The 21,748-nt window shown below is 46.9% G+C and overlaps 1 protein-coding gene across 1 annotated transcript in view; it reads left to right on the top strand.

The window, feature by feature from the left end:
* LOC142316916 (uncharacterized) overlaps window positions 1–21,748 on the top strand; it is a 144,208-nt gene that overhangs the window by 18,317 nt on the left and 104,143 nt on the right. Inside the window, exons 7-9 of the mRNA XM_075352693.1 lie at window positions 29–195; window positions 7,197–7,299; window positions 8,210–9,281. Of these exons, the coding sequence (XP_075208808.1) occupies window positions 29–195; window positions 7,197–7,299; window positions 8,210–9,281 (1,342 nt within the window). The remainder of the gene's footprint in view (window positions 1–28; window positions 196–7,196; window positions 7,300–8,209; window positions 9,282–21,748) is intronic.

The following is a 21,748-nucleotide window of genomic DNA, read 5'->3' as shown; positions in this document are numbered from 1 at the left end:
ACCAATCTGTTCTGTGTGTCTCCTACAGATGACAGGAACCCACCAGAGAGATGTCCCCGTCCTCTGCATCCCCGGGACCCACCAGAGAGATGTCCACGTCCTCTGTATCCCCGGGACCCACCAGAGAGAAGTCCACGTCCTCTGTATCCCCAGAACCGGCCAGAGGAGAATAACAATGTCCTGGAGAATCATCAGGTAGATGACGCCGAGCTCTTTGCTAAATCTATAGAAGGAAGTGAGGACATTTTTGTGCCTCAAGTCGTAAATGTTGTCGTAGGTTTTTGGTGGTTTGTAGCAGTCAGCGAGTTACACTATAGCAAAGGTGATGGATTCTTGAGAGCCCACGGGGATAAATCTCCACAAACGTCTACACTTTAGAAAAATACAAAAATATGACACAAAACCAGCAAACTAATTAATAAGAATAAGGCCTAATGAGACTTAATCACATCGCTTCTGGTTATTTCAGTATATGAAGACCAAGGTGTTCACAACTTTGACCCTCATTCCCCAAGTTGTGATCCAAGTTTTCTTTTTATTCCCTTATTAGCTCTGGTTTCTAGAGCCGACCACAGTTACATTAGACAAATAAGGTGACGAGATCATAAGGGTGAAAAATGAAGAATATTAGGCGGTTTCATGTCTGCCGCTAACATTGTTGATGATGCTAGAGACCGGGGTTTGAATCTGGCCATAAACATAAAGGTTGTCCCCATGACGGTGTGACGATAAGAACTTCCAAGGGTGGTGGTTTTGGGGTACTTTTTTTTTATTTATATTTTTTTTTTTTTTTTATGGCTGGGAAAAAAAAGAAACCAGCAATTCTGGCAATGCTTTCCTTTATGTTTTTTCTTTACAGTCATCATTGTGGTGAGGAATAAATATTGTTATAACTTTATGGTTTCAATATGACTATGGCTATATAGTTTAACACTGTTTAAAGCATTTATATAGTACCAAATAACTATATATCTAATATATAAAGCTAGTGTGTGTGTGTGTGTGTGTGTGTGTGTGTGTGTGTGTGTGTGTGTGTCCGCTAAAGGAATTAGCACCTTCGCATTTACAATCACAAAATTTTGCACAGACACCCCATGTGAGCCAGGGAACGTCATAGACTATGTTTTGACGGGAAAATTTAACCCTGCGCTTTACAGTTACTCTCCAAAAAAATCTGCCTCCTTTTAAACTGAATGGAGCTGCGAGCTACAGGCTATTAATAGGAGCTATAATTGTTTGCTATAGGAACAAAGGACATTCATAGCATAAGAAACTTATGTGTGAGGTAATATGATGTCAGTGGGGAGATGGATAGAGAGAGACAGACTGAGAGACAGACAGGGAAAGAGACAGAGACAGACAGAGACAGATAGGAAACAAAATGTCAGACAGACAGAAAGACACACGGGGGAAGTGACAGAGAGACAGATAAAGGCAGACAGGGAAAGAGACAGAGACAAACAGACAGAGACAGATGGGGGAAAAAGACAGAAAGAGAGAGACAGGGAAAGAGACAGACAAAGACATACAGAGACAGACAGACAGACCTGGATAGAGACAGAGACACACATGGATAGAGACACACAGAGACAGACACACAGAGACAGACACAGTTACTATCCCGGGCAATGCCGGGTGCTACAGCTAGTATATACATATTTATGTATATAATTTCTGTTGATGCATTCCACAAACCCATATTTTTTTATTCTTTACATTGATGCTACTGTATGACGGCTCGTTTGTAAAGTCCTACTAATTCATATTGCCGTTATTTTGAGGCACCTATGATTTTTTTTTATTGCTCTTTATTGCCATTTTTTTAAATTGGGCGGAGGGGAAAAAAACCCAAAACAGCATTTTTGGCTTTACGCGTCATTTATTTATTTTTAAGTCCTAGTGGACGGTATCGGACAGTTTTCATTAGCCATTTGTACTTCTTTCCCCAGTATGATAAAGAGCAGGCTACAACACTCAAAGAAAAAAAAACACACCCCACCTAATTTTAACACAGATTTCTGTGCATGTGAGATATACAGTGGGTGAAATAAGTATTGAACACGTCACCAATTTTCCATGTAAATATATTTCTAAAGGTAATATTGATGTGAATTTCTCACCAAATGTCGGTAACAACCCATCGAAAGAAATCAAACCATAAATGTAGATAAATTAAGTGATGTGTAATAAGGAGATACGACACAGGAAAAACTATTCAACACATGAAGAAAGAGCGGTGTAAAAAGACCTGTAAAGGCATGACACCAGCTGAAATCTATCAGTAATTAGAAAGCAATCCTGCCTCTTAGTGGAATAATATCAGCTGGCTCAACTGATTACCAAAGTGCCACACAAGAAACACCTCACCAAGGGTAAAACCAGTGAGCTGTATTAAGACCTTCACATCCTTTTTGTTGTAAAACATATTGATGGCATTGCTTACAGAAGAAATCCTACACTACTAAGGGTCGAGGGAGCACTGCTGGGTCCATAATCCAGAACTGGAAAGAACATTGTTTTACCATAAACCGGTCACAACCAGGTATTTTCCCCCAAGATTTCAGACAGAGGAGTGAAAAGAATTATCTGAAGAGTTGTCTAAGAGCCAATAACCCCCTGTAGAGATCTACAGAAAGGGCTGCAATCAGCATGTATAATTGTGTCACAGAAAACAAGAAGTAATGTACCCCTCTTCCCCTTCCATGGCCTGTATGCACCCTCAACATGCAAAACTCCATTGCTGAAAAAAAAGCACGTTCAGGCACATTAAGTTTGCTCAAAAACATTTAGACAAGTCTGAAATACTGGAGAATATAGTCTGGTCAGATGACACGAAAACTGAACTCTTTTCGAGTCTATCATACACACCATGTTTGGAGGCCAAAAGACAAATCATCCCAAAAATACAAACACCAGTGAAGGGTGGAGGTGCGAACATCATGGTGTGGCACTAAAGGAAGGATGAATGGATATATGTACTGAGGTATTCGTGATAAAAATCTACATGGATGATGAAGATGAAACAAGGGATGACATTTCAGCAGATAATGATCCCAAACACACAACCAAGGAAACTCTTAACTGATTTCAAAGAAAGAAATTAAATCTGCTAGAACGTCCAAGCTACTCACCAGAGCTGAATCCAATGGAAAATGTCTGGAAGGAACTAAAGCTCAAAGTACATAGAAGGAGCCAGGACCTGCAGGAGGTGAGGAGTGTGTGCGCGGAACAATGGACCAAAATCCACCTGAGCAATGCAGGCGACTAGTGTCTCCATACAGGATGTGAGGAGTGTGTGCAGAAGAATGGACCAAAATCCACCTGAGCAATGCAGGTGACTAGTGTCTCCATACAGGATGTGAGGAGTGTGCGCGGAACAATGGACCAAAATCCACCTGAGCAATGCAGGCGACTAGTGTCTCCATACAGGATGTGAGGAATGTGTGTGGAAGAATGGGCCAAAATCCACCTGAGCAATGCAGGAGACTAGTGTCTCCATACAGAATGTGAGGAGTGTGTGCGGAAGAATGGACCAAAATCCACCTGAGCAATGCAGGGGACTAGTGTCTCCATACAGGATGTGAGGAGTGTGTGCGGAAGAATGGGCCAAAATCCACCTGAGCAATGCAGGTGACCAGTGTCTCCATACAGGATGTGAGGAGTGTGTGCGGAAGAATGGGCCAAAATCCACCTGAGCAATGCAGGTGACTAGTGTCTCCATACAGGATGTGAGGAGTGTGTGTGGAAGAATGGACAAAATCCACCTGAGCAATGCAGGTGACTAGTGTCTCCATACAGGATGTGAGGAGTGTGTGCGGAACAATGGACCAAAATCCACCTGAGCAATGCAGGCGACTAGTGTCTCCATACAGGATGTGAGAAGTGTGTGCGGAAGAATGGGCCAAAATCCACCTGAGCAATGCAGGTGACCAGTGTCTCCATACAGGATGTGAGGAGTGTGTGCAGAAGAATGGACCAAAATCCACCTGAGCAATGCAGGGACTAGTGTCTACATACAGGATGTGAGGAGTGTGCGGAAGAATGGGACAAAATCCACCTGAGCAATGCAGGCGACTAGTGCCTCCATACAGGATGTGAGGAGTGTGCGCGGAACAATGGACCAAAATCCACCTGAGCAATGCAGGCGACTAGTGTCTCCATACAGGATGTGAGGAGTGTGTGCGGAAGAATGTGCCAAAATCCACCTGAGCAATGCAGGCGACTAGTGTCTCCATACAGAATGTGAGGAGTGTGTGTGCGGAAGAATGGGCCAAAATCCACCTGAGCAATGCAGGAGACTAGTGTCTCCATACAGGATGTGAGGAATGTGTGCGGAAGAATGGGCCAAAATCCACCTGAGCAATGCAGGTGACTAGTGTCTCCATACAGGATGTGAGGAGTGTGTGCGGAAGAATGGGCCAAAATCCACCTGAGCAATGCAGGTGACTAGTGTCTCCATACAGGATGTGAGGAGTGTGTGCAGAAGAATGGGCACAAAATCCACCTGAGCAATGCAGATGACTGTCTCCATACAGGATGTGAGGAGTGTGTGCGGGAGAATGGGCCAAAATCCACCTGAGCAATGCAGGTGACTAGTGTCTCCATACAGAATGTGAGGAGTGTGTGTGCGGAAGAATGGGCCAAAATCCACCTGAGCAATGCAGGAGACTAGTGTCTCCATACAGAATGTGAGGAGTGTGTGTGCGGAAGAATGGGCCAAAATCCACCTGAGCAATGCAGGAGACTAGTGTCTCCATACAGGATGTGAGGAGTGTGTGCGGAAGAATGGGCCAAAATCCACCTGAGCAATGCAGGAGACTAGTGTCTCCATACAGGATGTGAGGTGTGTGTGCGGAAGAATGGACCAAAATCCACCTGAGCAATGCAGAAGACTAGTGTCTCCATACAGGATGTGAGGAGTGTGTGCGGAAGAATGGGCCAAAATCCACCTGAGCAATGCAGGTGACTAGTGTCTCCATACAGGATGTGAGGAGTGTGTGCGGAAGAATGGACCAAAATCCACCTGAGCAATGCAGGAGACTAGTGTCTCCATACAGGATGTGAGGAGTGTGTGCGGAAGAATGGACCAAAATCCACCTGAGCAATGCAGGTGACTAGTGTCTCCATACAGGATGTGAGGAGTGTGTGCGGAAGAATGGGCCAAAATCCACCTGAGCAATGCAGGTGACTAGTGTCTCCATACAGGATGTGAGGAGTGTGTGCGGAAGAATGGGACAAAATCCACCTGAGCAATGCAGGTGACTAGTGTCTCCATACAGGATGTGAGGAGTCTGTGTGCGGAAGAATGGACCAAAATGCACCTGAGCAATGCAGGCGACTAGTGTCTCCATACAGGATGTGAGGAGTGTGTGCGGAAGAATGGGCCAAAATCCACCTGAGCAATGCAGGAGACTAGTGTCTCCATACAGGATGTGAGGAGTGTGTGCGGAAGAATGGGCCAAAATCCACCTGAGCAATGCAGGAGACTAGTGTCTCCATACAGGATGTGAGGTGTGTGTGCGGAAGAATGGACCAAAATCCACCTGAGCAATGCAGAAGACTAGTGTCTCCATACAGGATGTGAGGAGTGTGTGCGGAAGAATGGGCCAAAATCCACCTGAGCAATGCAGGTGACTAGTGTCTCCATACAGGATGTGAGGAGTGTGTGTGGAAGAATGGGCCAAAATCCACCTGAGCAATGCAGGTGACTAGTGTCTCCATACAGGATGTGAGGAGTGTGTGAGGAAGAATGGGCCAAAACCCACCTGAGCAATGCAGGGACTAGTGTCTCCATACAGGATGTGAGGAGTGTGAGCAGAAGAATGGGCACAAAATCCACCTGAGCAATGCAGGCGACCAGTGTCTCCATACAGGATGTGAGGAGTGTGTGCGGAAGAATGGGCCAAAATCCACCTGAGCAATGCAGGAGACTAGTGTCTCCATACAGGATGTGAGGAGTGTGTGCAGAAGAATGGGCACAAAATCCACCTGAGCAATGCAGGGACTAGTGTCTCCATACAGGATGTGAGGAGTGTGTGCAGAAGAATGGGCACAAAATCCACCTGAGCAATGCAGGTGACTAGTGTCTCCATACAGGATGTGAGGAGTGTGTGCGGAAGAATGGGCCAAAATCCACCTGAGCAATGCAGGCGACCAGTGTCTCCATACAGGATGTGAGGAGTGTGTGCGGGAGAATGGGCCAAAATCCACCTGAGCAATGCAGGCGACTAGTGTCTCCATACAGGATGTGAGGAGTGTGTGCGGGAGAATGGGCCAAAATCCACCTGAGCAATGCAGGCGACTAGTGTCTCCATACAGGAGACGTCTGGAAGCTTTGTCACAAAGAAAGGAGAATATACCAAGTATTAAATAAACCTCACTAACGTGTTCAATACTTTCCTTGTGCCATTTCTCATAATTACACATAATTTAATTTATGGACATCTTTGATTTAATTTGTTTATCTGGTTGGATTGGATGGGTTGTTACCGACATCTAGTGAGAAATTTAATTTCAAAAGCATCTTTAAAAATATACTTATTTAGAAGATTATTTGGAACTATTTAAGCATATCAATCCTGTTCAACATGTAATTTCTATCTTATAAGGCACAGGGACTCTTTTTAACCTTTCAGAAAAAGGGAGAACCAGGAGTCACTGTAGGTATGACATAATATGAACAAACTTTATAGCGATATTCTATATCAAACACATGTAATGATCCCATTGATCAACCCAAATAATGGAAAATATATACCCAGACATGTAAACAGCAGTTGTGAACAGGGATTCAGTCTCGCTGGGATTATCCAATTTTATCTTGTTCTAGTTGTTTGATATAGAAAATCTCAATAAAGCTTGTTAAATTCATGTCATAGCTGCAATAACTCCTGGTACTCCCCTTTTTTTTATTATTTAAAAGTTTAGTGTCATGTTCAATACTTATTTAACTTGCTGTATGGCAGACATCCTCATCTCCTGGTCTAACCTCCTGCATGATTAGAGAGCACAGATGACTCCTTTCATATAAGGTCTATGTGTGGGAAGGGGCAGCACAGCTGAGATTAGCTGTGTCACATTACAACCCTTTCTTACAAAGATTTCCTCCTTTTCTAGCACGGTCTAGTGACGGTAATTTGTTAGATTTCTCCATTTCTCTGCCATATTGTACTGACGTGTTACACTTTGTCTATCAGGGGGAAGATCTGACAGTTGTTAAAGTGAAGGTTGAAGAAGAAGATGAGATGAGCGATCCACGGTGTGACCTGGAGAGGGAAGTACCCCCAGATGTTACCACAGGTATGTCATAATAAACTTATAAGGTGAATTCTGCATTGAGATTGTTATATATTGTGCTGGGAAGCGGTCAGTGCGATAGCTCTGTATTTTGAGAATTGTTTTGAAGCTGATCCGCTTTGAAAAATTGCTCAAAAAATGCTCGAAAGACTCTTCCTGATCATTTTTATTGTAAAATCGCTTTGCTGTTCACATCTTCTGTCTTTCAAATGTTTTTCTTCCACTTATGGTTTTCAAAAAAACGCCTGGTGGGAGAAATAAAAGTTCATGACACTTCCTTTAAAGCGATTCCGGATGAAAAACACTTAAATCTAGGTGCTGTCCAATCAAAAAGCTGCAAAAAAAAGATTCCGGAAAAGAAACTTGTTTGAAAAACTGTTCCAAGAACTGTTTCAGCAACCAAAAACTCCTCCAGAAATTCCTTGAGATGGAGCATTTCCTGAAGTCGCCTCGCTAGAAATGTCGTTGTTTTTTACTTTTTTAATCATCTGTGGGGTAGAAACTGAGTGGATATTCTCCAAATCCTCCTTTTAAAAACCCTTTCCACTCAGTTTTTGCTGTAAAAGCTCAGCAATAAGACTCTGGGTGCGCACTCTCAAAACTAGCATTAGTTTTCTGGGTACAGTAGCCAGAATTTAAAAGGAAAAACCTCAGTTTCCTCACTTAAATGTCCCTTACTAGCACAAACTTGTTGAAACAAACTAATAACTGCTTAAAAATGTAATACATACAAGAAAACCGCATAATACCTAGTAAATACTGTATTTTTTTTTACTGATTACTTGTCAGAAGCCAAACAATGAAACTACTGATGGTTTTAAGTAATGTGTTTCCAGCGTAATATGAATGTTATACATGTATCTGCTCTAAAATTAAAAGATAAATCCCAAAATGTATTTTTTATCTTTAACAGAAAATCCCAGTAGAAATTCTGAGGAAAACTTATTATTATCACTCAACTATAAAGTAGAAGATGAAGATATCGTGCATCACTCCTCAGGAGAAAACCTGATCACCCTTCACAATGCAGATATATCACAAAATTCCTTTAAATATGAAGCACTTGCTCCTGACCAGTCACAGATTGGAAGAATTCACACAGTGGAGAAGCCATACTCCTGTTTAAAATGTGGGAAATGCTTTAGAAATAAAACACATCTCGTTACACATGAGAGAACGCACACAGGAGAGAAGCCGTTTTCATGTCCTCAATGTGGAAAATTTTTTACAACAAAATCAATTCTTGTTAATCATCAGAAAATTCACACAGGAGAGAAGCCGTATTCATGTTCAGAATGTGGGAAATGCTTTATAAATAAATGGCATCTTGTGAATCATCAGAAGATTCACACTGGAGTGAAGCCGTATTCATGTTCAGAATGTGGGAAATATTTTACAGAAAAGGCAAATCTGGTTTCACATGGGAGAATTCACACAGGAGAAAAGCCGTATTCATGTGCAGAATGTGGGAAATGCTTTACAGATAAAACAAGTCTTGTTACACACGAGAGAGGCCACACAGGAGAGAAGCCGTATTCATGTTCACTGTGTGGAAAATGTTTTATAGATAAATCCAATCTTGTTCGACATGAGAGAACGCACACTGGGGAGAAACCGTACTCATGTTCTCAATGCGGGAAATGCTTCACGGGTAGACAAAATCTTGTTAGACATGAAAGAAGTCACAGAGGAGAAAAGCCGTATTCATGTCAACAATGTGGGAAATGCTTCATAGATAAATCAAGTCTTGTTATACATGAGAGAATTCACACAGGAGAGAAGCCATTTTCATGTTCTCAATGTGGGAAATCATTTACAACAAAAAAAATTCTTGTTAGACACGAGAAAATACACACAGGAGAGAATCCATTTTCATGCTTAGAATGTGGGAAATGCTTTACAGACAAAACAAGTTTTGTTGCACATGAGAGAAGCCACACAGGAGAGAAGCCGTACTCCTGTTCAGTTTGTGGGAAAAGCTTTACATATAAATCGAGTGTTATTAAACATGAAAGAAGTCACACAGAAGAGAAGGTGTTTTGATATTTCAATATGTGGAATAGGTTTTACAAGTAAATAATATTTTAATGACTAATCTAGAGACCATTTTTGGAAATGCTATAAGAGCAAAAAAACAATGTCACTAGAATTAACCTACATCTACCAAATCCCCTAATTATATTTTCCAAAGCTCACCTTTTGACCAGGAATCATTTAAAAACAACAGAAGGAAAGAGAGCCTCGTTTTACTGTCTAATGCCAAAACGTGATCACGAACTTTGCTTCTTCTTACTGTATCCGCAATGTTATCTAAACTGAAAAAGAATCCATAGTGACAATGAAAAAAAGTAAGGACACCCTATGTAAACTTTTTGTGAAAATATCCAAATTAGAACTTCAGTCAGAAAGGATAAAAAATGAAAGGTGGTGGAACTGAAATGAGTTGGGCACGCCTTTGCTATGTGTGGCTTAAGTACTTGGTATTGCTCATTTGACAAAAACATGGAAATCTTTTCAGTATACTTATCTCCAACTATGTTCCGCTCCAATTTTTGGATTACAAATACTGATGCAATATAATAACCAAAATACGTAGGTGTGAATGAGGTTGGACGGCGTACTTACTAGTTTCTTATATATGGGAGTTTGATTCTTTCCATGGAGAGCGTTCTCTGCCGGTTTTACATTCTCACAAGTGCTCTACTAGTATGGTAATTGGATTTAGACCCCTGCTTTGACTTGACTATTCAAGAACTCTTCTATTCATCTTTATTCTCTGAAGTCAATATTGGGTTGTTCTGGTAAAATGCAGCCTTCAAATTTTGCCTGTCTTCTGACCATGTAACAGCTTCTTCCAACAGCAGGTTCTTCTTAGTTATGTTGTTTGCCTTTATTTTTTTGTTTTGTGCAACATCCTACTGTATTTTCAAGCTTTGCAGCTTTCTGCAGACATCAATAATTGTGAAAGCTAAAGAAATTCTTTGGTTCTTATAGATGCGGACAGAAGTCTGAGTTCTGCTCTTGATGGCATATCATGCTCGTGGCAGAATGGACTTAGTCTGAAATCCCAACTTTTAGATGATTGCCTGGACAGCGGATTTCTCGCCATTCAGTTGTTTGGCCACCTGCCCTTTTCAGACTCTTGGGCATCCATTATCTTTCTGAAGGTTGCAGTTCTGCCTGGATTTTGATATGTTAATGCCATATATCAGTGAAAACAAATGAGGCACATTCCTCCTGGATACTGCTTAAAGGGGTTGTTAAATTAACACTCAAATCATTGTAAAAACAATTACCGTCTTTTTTGCATTACTAGACTCACTTTTCCTCCCAAAAATTTGGGAAGAAAATGAGGGGTGCGTCTTAAAATCCGAATATAGCTTACCGGGGGGCTGTCTGTGCAGCTCTGTGTGCGGGCAATCGGGTGCGTGCGGGCGGCTAGGTGCGTGTCGCTGCGTGTGGGCGGCTGGGTGACTGTCGGTGTCGGTGGTTGGTTGCCTCTCTGTGTCGGTGGACTGCCTGCTGGCTGCCACTCTGGGCAAGCGGGCGGGCAGGCAGGGGGCTGTGGCTGTGTGGCGAGTGTCCCAGTCTGTTTGCGGTCCCGGTTTCAAATGCTGGCGCCGGGAGTCAGCGCGTGCGCAGATGGAGTTCTTGGATGAGCGATCCATCTGCGCAAGTGCCGATCCAGGCGCCATCGTTTGAACCGGGACTGCGGACACTGGGACACTCGCCACACCGGCCTGCTCCACCACTGACCCGCCGCTGTCACTGACCTACCACTGACCCGCTGCCACCACCATCATGGAGCCGCCGCCACTGCTAGCACAGCCTCTGCCTTCTGTGACCTTGCTCCACCACCGCTGTGGCCCCCCTCCGGTAAGACCAGACCGGAGTATAAGATGGACCCCATTTTTATACCTTTTTTTATCTCTAAATTTGGGGTGCGTCTTAAAAAACGGTAATTTTGCCATTTACTTCTTATTAAAAATCCTCTGTTCTAAGAATGGAGTGACTTTTAGTCCTATTTTGTACGGATTGTTGTCACCCTACCATCCTCAGAATGGCCAGCGATCGAGTCAATGAGCTTGCACCACTTCCAGACTTTATGCTTTATAGCTGACAACCTCCGTTCTGAAACTGACTGGATCCGGCCAGCTTCAGCGCTCTGTGCTGCAAACCTGCCATTGCTAACATCATGAGAGAACGCTTAGGCCCGACCAGCGGTGCCACCATAATCCTGGTGATATGGACTCACTGTTCAGAAGCACACCGTCCCCCGGCAGGCAGGCCGCTAGGTGGCCAAGGAGTGGTCAGGAAGTACTCCAAGCAGGTGCAGACACCCCAGACTTTCCTATTCTTCCATATGTGCTTGTCACATAAACACTAGTGATGGGCGAATAGTAACTGTGTTCAGAAAATGCTTACCGAAAACAGAGTCCATGACTGCAAGAAAAATGCTCGGGTTCCCCATTGACTTGCATTAGGTTTGTTATTTATGATGAATAGCAGAATAGTACTGTGAGATTTGTTACGAGTAATCTGAACACGATTAATTATTGTTCCCCCATCACTAATAAACATCTCTTATATTACATTTCTGAAACTAAAAGGTTTTTGCTACACATCTGCGTTGTGTACTGGTACCTTTCTGCTACAGCCACGTCCGTCTGCCATCTGTTGTTTTGCCTTTCCTCAGCACCTGGACTCATAGTAGAACAGTTATATTCACGCAGCTGTGAAAATCACGGATTTGAGACTCTGCGCGGGTCCTACACTCATCCGTGTTTCCGGATCAGACTCGGACGCGTAAATCGAAATGCTTCCATTTTGCTCTCGTGTTTCACTAATTTGTTGCTCAATGATACATTTAAGTAACAACTTTGACATTTCAGGGGATCCGCTCCAGTGGAAAATCAAAAAAAGAAGTAACTAGGATCCCGTCTGAAAAAATAAATCAGTCCGTGGCTCACAGATGTGTGAATGCGGCCGTAGGCTAAGACCAGACAGCGCATCTGTGACGTGGTCAAAAAAAACAAATGCAGGTTTTCATTTACTAACATGGCAACAGTTCGGTTTCCAGAAATGATACAAATAAAATGGACCTAGATTGTGAGGACGGCACACTCTGCACTCTGCGTCTTTCATTTTATTGGGTGACCATTGCCGCCAAGCCTAACCCAACCTCCATGAACGCCGATGACGTCAGGACTGACTACACATGTAACAGTCGCACGCAGTCCTCTCCTATTATCCTGCTATGAGCATTGTCTGATCTTTTTATAATATAGCTCTTTTTTTTCTCATTTTGTGTAAATTATTCATGTTCGTCGTTTGGTAAATTGAGTTATTGATTTATTTCATCATGCAGTGTCACATGTCAAGGCTTTGCCAGAGGTTTTGCCCCAGTTTTCTGCTGTAAAAATGTTGCTACACAACATTTTTGCCTCCCAGAAACATGCAGCTTCTGTTTTCTTGTAACGTTCAATTACCCAGTGTGTGGCTGTGGTTAGCTATGCAAATAAGGGTTAACCCTCTAAAGAGGACCAACCACCAGGATTTTGCAATATGGAGTAAAGGCAGTGCTATACTGGCACTATGATGCTGAATCCAGGCGAAAGATGAGATAGTTGGTTGCAGAAATATCTTTAAGCAAAATTGCAGAAATGCCCTGCACTTTGATGGGTGTAGTGGGGTGTGCCTTTTGTGGGTTGGGTCCTCACTGTAAAATCCTCCTCCAGCTGCCCCTTTTCTTTCTTTGAATATCGCGCCACCATTGCTGTTTTTGGCGGCAAGTGCACATTGACACATTAATTCTGTCTTCGATAAAATTGCCCCCGAGTCCACGCATGCGTGTACCATGATCTCTGGTGCCATTTTAGTGAAGAGACTGCGATGAAGATGATGAGCAGCAGGGGCGCATATGCAGATGAAAAAAAAAATATCTGCAACGTGCCATTGCCTCTCATAGTCTTCATCGCAGTGTCTTCCATACAATGGCACCAGAGATTGCAGTTCGCACATGGGCGGTCTCCGAAGCCATTTTAATGAAGACAGAGTCACTGTGTCAATGCGCACGCACTGCCATTGCTGCTGCTGTTTGCGATATTCAAATAAAGAAAAGGGGGCAAGCCAGAAGGATGCCGGAGACGGAGGAATAAATGTGAGAACCTGACCCACAAAGACCCCGCTCCCGCTGAACCCGTCAATCAAAGTGCAGGGCATTTCGGCAACTTTGATTAAAGATATTTCTGCAACCAAGTATCTGATCTTTGTAGAACAGGTATTCCCGCAATCAGCATCTTACTGCCTGTATGGCACCGCTTTTAATTCATATAGCAAAATCCTGCTGGTTGGTTCTCTTTAATGACATGAAGTATATCATCCGTATAGGCGATCAAGGGCTGATGCATTACTTTGACAGCTCAGGTCTTGTGGCTGCCACCTTCGTCGTTCTCTGAAGTTCAGCCACAGGCTGGTCTACATACGAGAGCTGCTATTGGTGCTGGAAACTACTGTGCTATGGTAGTGCAGTATAACTTATCACAGGTTCTAGTCTCCGGAGCGTCACGCAAACATCTGAGGTGTCGTCTTAACTTCCCGTAGTATTAATTGAAGAGAGCTGTACACATGTGGAGCCACCTCTCCCTTCATTCTCTGCCCAGATGTTCTGCCAGTCTTAGCAGGCTGATTCGGGACCCCTGTTCACCTAAATGTGAGTCCTTGAAGTGGGCCCATATTTATTTAGGGTCTGTAGTAACCCCTTAACACTGACTGACACACATATCTGTCATTCACTCGTCAGTTAGTGCTCTGACGTATATAATCGTCATGCTGATCGCAAAGTTCAGCTTCTATACCGATGCAATCAGCGGCAGGAGCTTGACTGTTACAGTCGGGCTCTAGCTGTAACTAGAAAGACCGACAAAGTGTTTCTTGAAGCTAATGGGATCCCTTCTTTCTTTTCCCGAATTGTTCTTCCAGGGGAAGGGACTGTTCTATATGTCATGTGGTTTTTTTTATCCTCCCTCACAACGTTTATCGATTGGCGAGGGGCTATGTCTACAACGCACAGGAACTATGGGCAGCAAAATGGCACCCCACAGTATGCCAACCTTTTTGTGTCTAAACTGGCAAATGACTTTTCTTTATCGCTTCATTGTGGGGGACATAGGATACCATAGGTGTATGCTTGCTGCCACTAGGAGGCTGACACTATGCAAAGAAGGGTAGCTCCTCCCCATTAGTATACACCCACCAACTGGCAAACTGGACTTCAGTTTAAGCTTAGTGTCCGTAGGAGGTGGACACATGGGGCTGCTCTCAGCCCCTCTGGATTGTATTAAGGTTTTACCTTTTTTTTTTTCTTTTTTTATTTCTTTCAGACACAGCTCGTCAGGATGACTGAGTAGAATTGTTTACCCAACTCTCCCACCTAGATAGGTTGCACAGTATGGTGTCCACCCGCCACTTACTGGTGTCTTCAGAGTCTGTCTGGCAGGACCCCAGCCCCTCCAACACAGAAGAGTGTTTGAGGGGCATCCGGATAAAGTAGACAAGAAGATTCGAACGACGACCGAGGCGGAGGGTCCTGTCCCCTCCCCAACTCTCTCATTCTCCATAGCCTGATTGTGGGGTAGGATGATGAACACGGTACCTGGAAGGAAAGGTACCCCCTCAAGTCGCCCATGGACTACACTCGGGCCAACTGGACGGCTCTTTGTTACCTCCCTCCCGGATCGATTAACGGTGGTGCCTTCAGGACAGGTACACTCCCCTGTCCTGGGTCATGGGGGCTCAGATTTAAATTAACAAAAAAAACTTCCCCTTTTAAGAATACCACAGTTTTTGCGTTCGGGTACTACTTCATGGGCCCTCCCCTCTGCCGCTTTGCTTCAGTTCTCCGGCAGCATCCTCTTGCATAGGCGCCAGTTTTTAACCCCTGCGTCCCAGCACCGCGCTGCTCCAGTGGCCTTCCTTCTAAATTTAGTCCCCGGATTCAGCGTGGCCTTCTTCTCTGGCCGGGTTATGCCTTCGCTCTGTCCAATCAGTTGCGCCCTGGCTTCATGGCCTCTACGCCCACTGCTGTTGGCCTATCACCGCATGGCTTTGTGCATCGAGTGGGAGCCCTGCGCACACTTTATCTTTCAAATCGCCTTACTCCAGCACCTCAGACAGCATTTGCCGCCATCATTTGCTCCAGCCACGCAGCCTCAGCGCTCCACTCCACTCGGCTCCGCAACTTCAGCAGATGGCCCCAACATCCTGCTGCTCCCCACACTCGGCTACTCTACTCTACTGCAGCACAGGGACCTGCCAGTTTTTACCAACCTGGGTAAGCTTGTTGAGGTGAGACTACAATGGGTCTCTTAAGGTCTAACTGCTGTGTTCAAATTATATTGTCATGTGTGCACGCGAGAAATAACGGACTACGTGTCAGTTATGAACCTTCTCCATGACAGATGCCAGAGAATTCTGCTGCAGTTTATTGTTCAGAAAACTTTATAGTTCTAGAGAAGTAAAGGGTGTAGACAAAATATAGCCCAATCAAATATCACAGGCTGGACTCAGGACGTATAGGAATTTGCATAGTCTCTGCTGGATTGGTTGTTCCAAACTTTGGGAATTCCTCTGTTTCTCAACTTCTTGGGCGGTGTCCAGGATGTAGGAGCCACCTTTAAGTTATATATGCTAGTATATTGTATGAAGGAAAATCACTGAATATATATATATATATATATATATATATATATATATATATATATTAGTAAAGAAACAAAAGCATTCATAAATATGTGTTAGGTATGTAGTCTAGTTGATGTAACCTGAGTCTATAAAATGGCTGAATTAAGTATTTTTGGTTACTTAATTCTTATCCTCAACAAGCTCTGCCCTAGAGGCAGCTTCTCTCCCAGCTCCTAACCCTCTGGCATTCCTGTGGCTTCTTCCACAATGTCATCCGCAGAGTCCCCCTCTGCCCGCAGTGAGAATGCGCCCCCCCCCCCAACCAGAGTGGGATGCGGTTCTCTCCCAGTCCATCGATAACTTAACAAAAGTTTCCGAGACTCTGGTTTCAGTTATAGAGCGCCTGCCCATTTCCACCTCCGGGGCCCCTATTACACCCCAGGGCAAATAGGATCCTGTAGATTCCCACTTCCTCATGGCAGATTGCACTGGAGGCCCAGAAAGCTAATGCTTTCCAATCTCATCTTCTAGGTCACGCACTGCTTCCTCAGTGTTGAGTCACCAGATCCCACTCTCCTGATTCGAACAGACTGGCAGCTCCAGATTCAGACCGTGACACCGGTTCCGACTCCAACCTGGTTTCTGAACAAATCTCTGGGCTCGGTAACTTGGTGGACAGTCTGATTATTGCCGTTAATCAGACTCTCTAGGTAAAAGGAGAGGAATCCGCTCTAGTCACCAAGTCGATTTTCTTCAAGAAATCCAAAAGGGCGCCCAAGTTGTTCCATGAGGAGTTCGACGACATCCTTTCAAGGGATTGGGAACATCCCGATAGACGTTTTCTGAGACCTAAGCGTCTGTGGGTTTTATACCCCTTTCCGCAGGATCTGCGTAAGTGGTCGGAGTTCCCCACAGTGGACCCTCCTGTCTCCCACCTCTCCTCCAGTACCATCCTTCCACTCTTGGATGGGGCTGCCCTCAAGGAGACGTCTGATAGGCTCATTGAGTCCCTGACTAAGTCAGCCTTCCTTTTTGGCCCTTTCGACAGTTTTCAAGCGGGACCTTTAACTGCCGTAACAGATCTCTGACGCCGTGGGTAAAAGAGGTTTTCCTCCAAGCCCACACCTTCCTGGCACTCTTGAGGCTACCAGAGCAAGCCTTCATGCTCTACAGTAGATCTAACAGATTCTTCTCGGCATGACTAGCCTCCCCCACCCGGGAATCACCCCAGGGTGGGAGGTAGTTTTATCTGGTTTAAGGACGTATGGCTGTCCGTGATAGATGATGCCTGGGTCAGAGACAAATTCTCTTACGGCTACAAGATAGTTTTCCTCAGTCCCTCTACCACGCTTCTTGAAACTCCGACCTCCCAGAGATCATTCTTTCATCCCAGCCTTTTTCTCCGCCATTCAGACTCTTCTTGACTCCGGAGTTGTTATTCCTGTTACCTCGCAGGAGCGCTTCCTGGGATTTTACTCAAACCACTTTGTGGTCCCAAAGAAGGAAGAGACTGTCCGTCCCATCCTGCATCTGAAACTCTTGAACAAACGTGTCCATCTCCGACACTTCCGCATGGAGTCTCTCTGTTTGGTCATAGCCTCCATGGTACCCGAGGAGTATCTCTGCTCAGTGGACAAACCGGATGCTTACCTATACTGTATACCAGGAAGGGGTAATAAAAAAGGACAGTTGCACTCTGAAATGCTAAAGCATGCAAACATTGAATGTAAGAATATAGACATGCATTACTGCTAAAGGAAACCTAGGAAAAAGTGAGATATTTAGCATACAAAAATGGCCCCTTCAATATCTGTCCAGTAGTTGCTTCAAGGCATATCTCGTTATGGGGAACCTACACTAAAGTGAAGCATCTCTGTGGGTTATAAACCTCCACGTGTATGGGCATGCAGGTGTCGCGGGCGGAGGAGGGGACGCTGCGCTCTCCCACTGCTCGGGTCCGGCCGCTGCTGCGGCTGCTCGGTGGTGACTCGAGTGGCGTTCCTCGCCCATGAGTGAAAAGGGAGATTGATTGGATGGTGGGGGGATTTGGGTGATTGTCCGTGACGCCACCCACGGTTGTGGTGATATTGGTGACACCACCGCTGCTCTAGACGGGGATCCCGGGAGCGGTGAAAGGAAGCAGCTGTGTTGTTAGTTCTCCCCTCCGTGGGTAGGGGGTTGGTTGTCCCGGTGATGGGGTAGGGATGGATGGCAGGCGGATTACGGGGCCTGGTGAGGTGCAGGGTCGCGGGGGCAGCACTGTGCCGCACGGCACGGTGGTACTCACTCAGCCAATGATGAGGACACAGTTCTCAGTAAAACACACGGCTGGATGGACGGGTCCTACAGACGGCTGCGGTATGGTTTCTCCCGGCAGGTTGATGGTGACTGCCTTTCCCTGCACCTATGTACTGTAAACGGTTCCAATGGGTTCCCACCGGTAACCCGCTCCCCAGCTTGGATGGGAGCCGAAGGAGCCCCTTTTGCCCGCAGGCTCTGGCCCTGGGAACGGTAGCCTTGGCGGTGGCTGTGTTTCATTCTCCCGGTTGGACTGTTGCCTTCTGTCGGGACTTGGCTGCTGGGAAACCCAGGAGGTTCCCTTCGCTAACGAATTTGGCAAATTCATGGCGACTCCTAGCCTTGCCGGGGTCCGTAAGCCCCTGCCAGATGGTGCTGACTTCTTTGTGTACCGGTCCGGTACCGCCGGGCCACCGCCCGTCCACGGTCTTTAAGGTAAACTCCGATAAGCCACTCCTGCAGACGGTCACCACCGTCCAGGCCACACACCCGGACTAACTTCAGTCTGCTCAGCTGCCACTTCACTCCTCTCACTTTCTCCTCCAAACTAAAACTATCTGCTTTTCCCGCCTCCAGGACTGTGAACTCCTCGGTGGGCGGGGCCAACCGCCTGGCCCACCCCCTGGTGTGAACATCAGCCCCTGGAGGGAGGCAACAAGGGTTTTTGTTTGACTTCGGTGTGCCTGACCGGGAGTGTGGGGTGTGGGGGTGTTGTTCTCTGTGGCCCCTGGCTTGTCCAGGGAGCCACACAGGCACCTGTTAATGAAGAATAAAATCACCTGTGGCTAATGGAGAAGGGGTGCACAGTCATAGGGTATGACTCCATAATCAAAACAAAAAGACTGACAGCATTCCAAAAATGTAGCCTGAACAGGTGCAAAACTGCATTGTGGGAGTGCAGATATTACAGAGGGGCAATTTGTGTGTGGGGGATATTATACAGAGGAGGTGTGTGTGTGTGTGTGTGTGTGATATACGGATGGGCAGTGTGTGTATGTGTGGGGGGATGTTATATAGAAGGGCAGTGTGTGTGTGTGGATGTTATACAGAGTAGTGTATGTGTGTGGGGGGGATGTTATACAGAGGGGCAGTGTATGCGGGGGGATGCTACACAGAGGGGCAGTGGGTGTCGGTAAGGGGTAATATACAGAGAGGCAGTGTGTGTGGTGGATATTTCACGTAGAGGCATTGTGTGTGGGGGATATTATACAGAAGAGCACTATGTGGGGGGAATATAATACTGAGGCTGTGTGTGTGGGAGGATATTATACAAAGAGGCACGTGTGTGTAGGGGATATTATACAAAGAGGCAGCGTGTGTGTGGGAGGATATTATACAAAGAGGCAGCGCGTGTAGGGGGGTATTATACAAAGAGGCAGTGCATGTGGGGGGGTATTATCGCAATCGCGTACAAGATTTCTCCCGTGCATCCTCCATACTCTGGAACGCTCTAACTCAGCACATCAGACTCTCCCCTACCGTGGAAAGCTTCAAGACCCACCTCTTCCAACAAGCCTACAACCTACAATAGCCCTCAGTCCAGTAGACCACTGCGCAACCAGCTCTGTCCTTACCTATTGTACCATCACCCATTCCCTGTAGACTGTGAGCCCTTGCGGGCAGGGTCCTCTCTCCTCCTGTAGACTGTGAGCCCTCGCGGGCAGGGTCCTCTCTCCTCCTGTAGACTGTGAGCCCTCGCGGGCAGGGACCTCTGTCCTCCTGTAGACTGTGAGCCCTCGCGGGCAGGGTCCTCTCTCCTCCTGTAGACTGTGAGCCCTCGCGGGCAGGGTCCTCTCTCCTCCTGTAGACTGTGAGCCCTCGCGGGCAGAGTCCCCTCTCCTCCTGTAGACTGTGAGCCCTTGCGGGCAGAGTCCCCTCTCCTCCTGTAGACTGTGAGCCCTCGCGGGCAGAGTCCCCTCTCCTCCTGTAGACTGTGAGCCCTCGCGGGCAGGGTCCCCTCTCCTCCTGTAGACTGTGAGCCCTCGCGGGCAGGGTCCCCTCTCCTCCTGTAGACTGTGAGCCCTTGCGGGCAGGGTCCCCTCTCCTCCTGTAGACTGTGAGCCCTCGCGGGCAGGGTCCCCTCTCCTCCTGTAGACTGTGAGCCCTCGCGGGCAGGGTCCCCTCTCCTCCTGTAGACTGTGAGCCCTCGCGGGCAGGGTCCCCTCTCCTCCTGTAGACTGTGAGCCCTCGCGGGCAGGGACCCCTCTCCTCCTGTAGACTCTGAGCCCTCGCGGGCAGGGTCCTCTCTCCTCCTGTAGACTGTGAGCCCTCGCGGGCAGGGTCCTCTCTCCTCCTGTAAACTGTGAGCCCTCGCGGGCAGGGTCCTCTCTCCTCCTGTAGACTGTGAGCCCTCGCGGGCAGGGTCCTCTCTCCTCCTGTAGACTGTGAGCCCTCGCGGGCAGGGACCTCTCTCCTCCTGTAGACTGTGAGCCCTCGCGGGCAGGGTCCTCTCTCCTCCTGTAGACTGTGAGCCCTCGCGGGCAGAGTCCCCTCTGGACCTCTCTCCTCCTGTAGACTGTGAGCCCTCGCGGGCAGAGTCCCCTCTCCTCCTGTAGACTGTGAGCCCTCGCGGGCAGGGTCCCCTCTCCTCCTGTAGACTGTGAGCCCTCGCGGGCAGGGTCCCCTCTCCTCCTGTAGACTGTGAGCCCTCGCGGGCAGGGTCCCCTCTCCTCCTGTAGACTGTGAGCCCTCGCGGGCAGGGTCCCCTCTCCTCCTGTAGACTGTGACCCCTCGCGGGCAGGGTCCCCTCTCCTCCTGTAGACTGTGAGCCCTCGCGGGCAGGGTCTCCTCTCCTCCTGTAGACTGTGAGCCCTCGCGGGCAGGGTCCCCTCTCCTCCTGTAGACTGTGAGCCCTCGCGGGCAGGGTCCTCTCTCCTCCTGTACCAGCCTGTTTTGTACTGTTAATGATTGTTGTATGTATACCCTCTTTCACTTGTAAAGCACCATGGAATAAATGGCGCTATCATAATAAATAATAATGATATCATACAGCGAGGCAGCGTGTGTGTGGGGGATATCATACAGCGAGGCAGCGTGTGTGTGGGGGATATCATACAGCGAGGCAGCGTGTGTGTGGGGGATATCATACAGCGAGGCAGCGTGTGTGGGGGATATCATACAGCGAGGCAGCGTGTGTGTGGGAGATATCATACAGCGAGGCAGCGTGTGAGGGGGATATCATACAGCGAGGCAGCGATGTGTGTGGGGGATATCGTACAGCGAGGCAGCGTGCGTGTGGGGGATATCGTACAGCGAGGCAGCGTGCGTGTGGGGGATATCATACAGCGAGGCAGCGTGTGTGTGGGGGATATCATACAGCGAGGCAGCGTGTGTGTGGGGGATATCATACAGCGAGGCAGCGTGTGTGTGGGGGGATATCATACAGCGAGGCAGCGTGTGTGTGGGGGGATATCATACAGCGAGGCAGCGTGTGTGGGGGATATCATACAGCGAGGCAGCGTGTGTGTGGGGG

This window comes from Anomaloglossus baeobatrachus, chromosome 6 (assembly GCF_048569485.1).
Source record: "Anomaloglossus baeobatrachus isolate aAnoBae1 chromosome 6, aAnoBae1.hap1, whole genome shotgun sequence".
Lineage (NCBI taxonomy): Eukaryota > Metazoa > Chordata > Amphibia > Anura > Aromobatidae > Anomaloglossus > Anomaloglossus baeobatrachus.
This window is presented reverse-complemented; position numbering and strand designations above follow the sequence as displayed.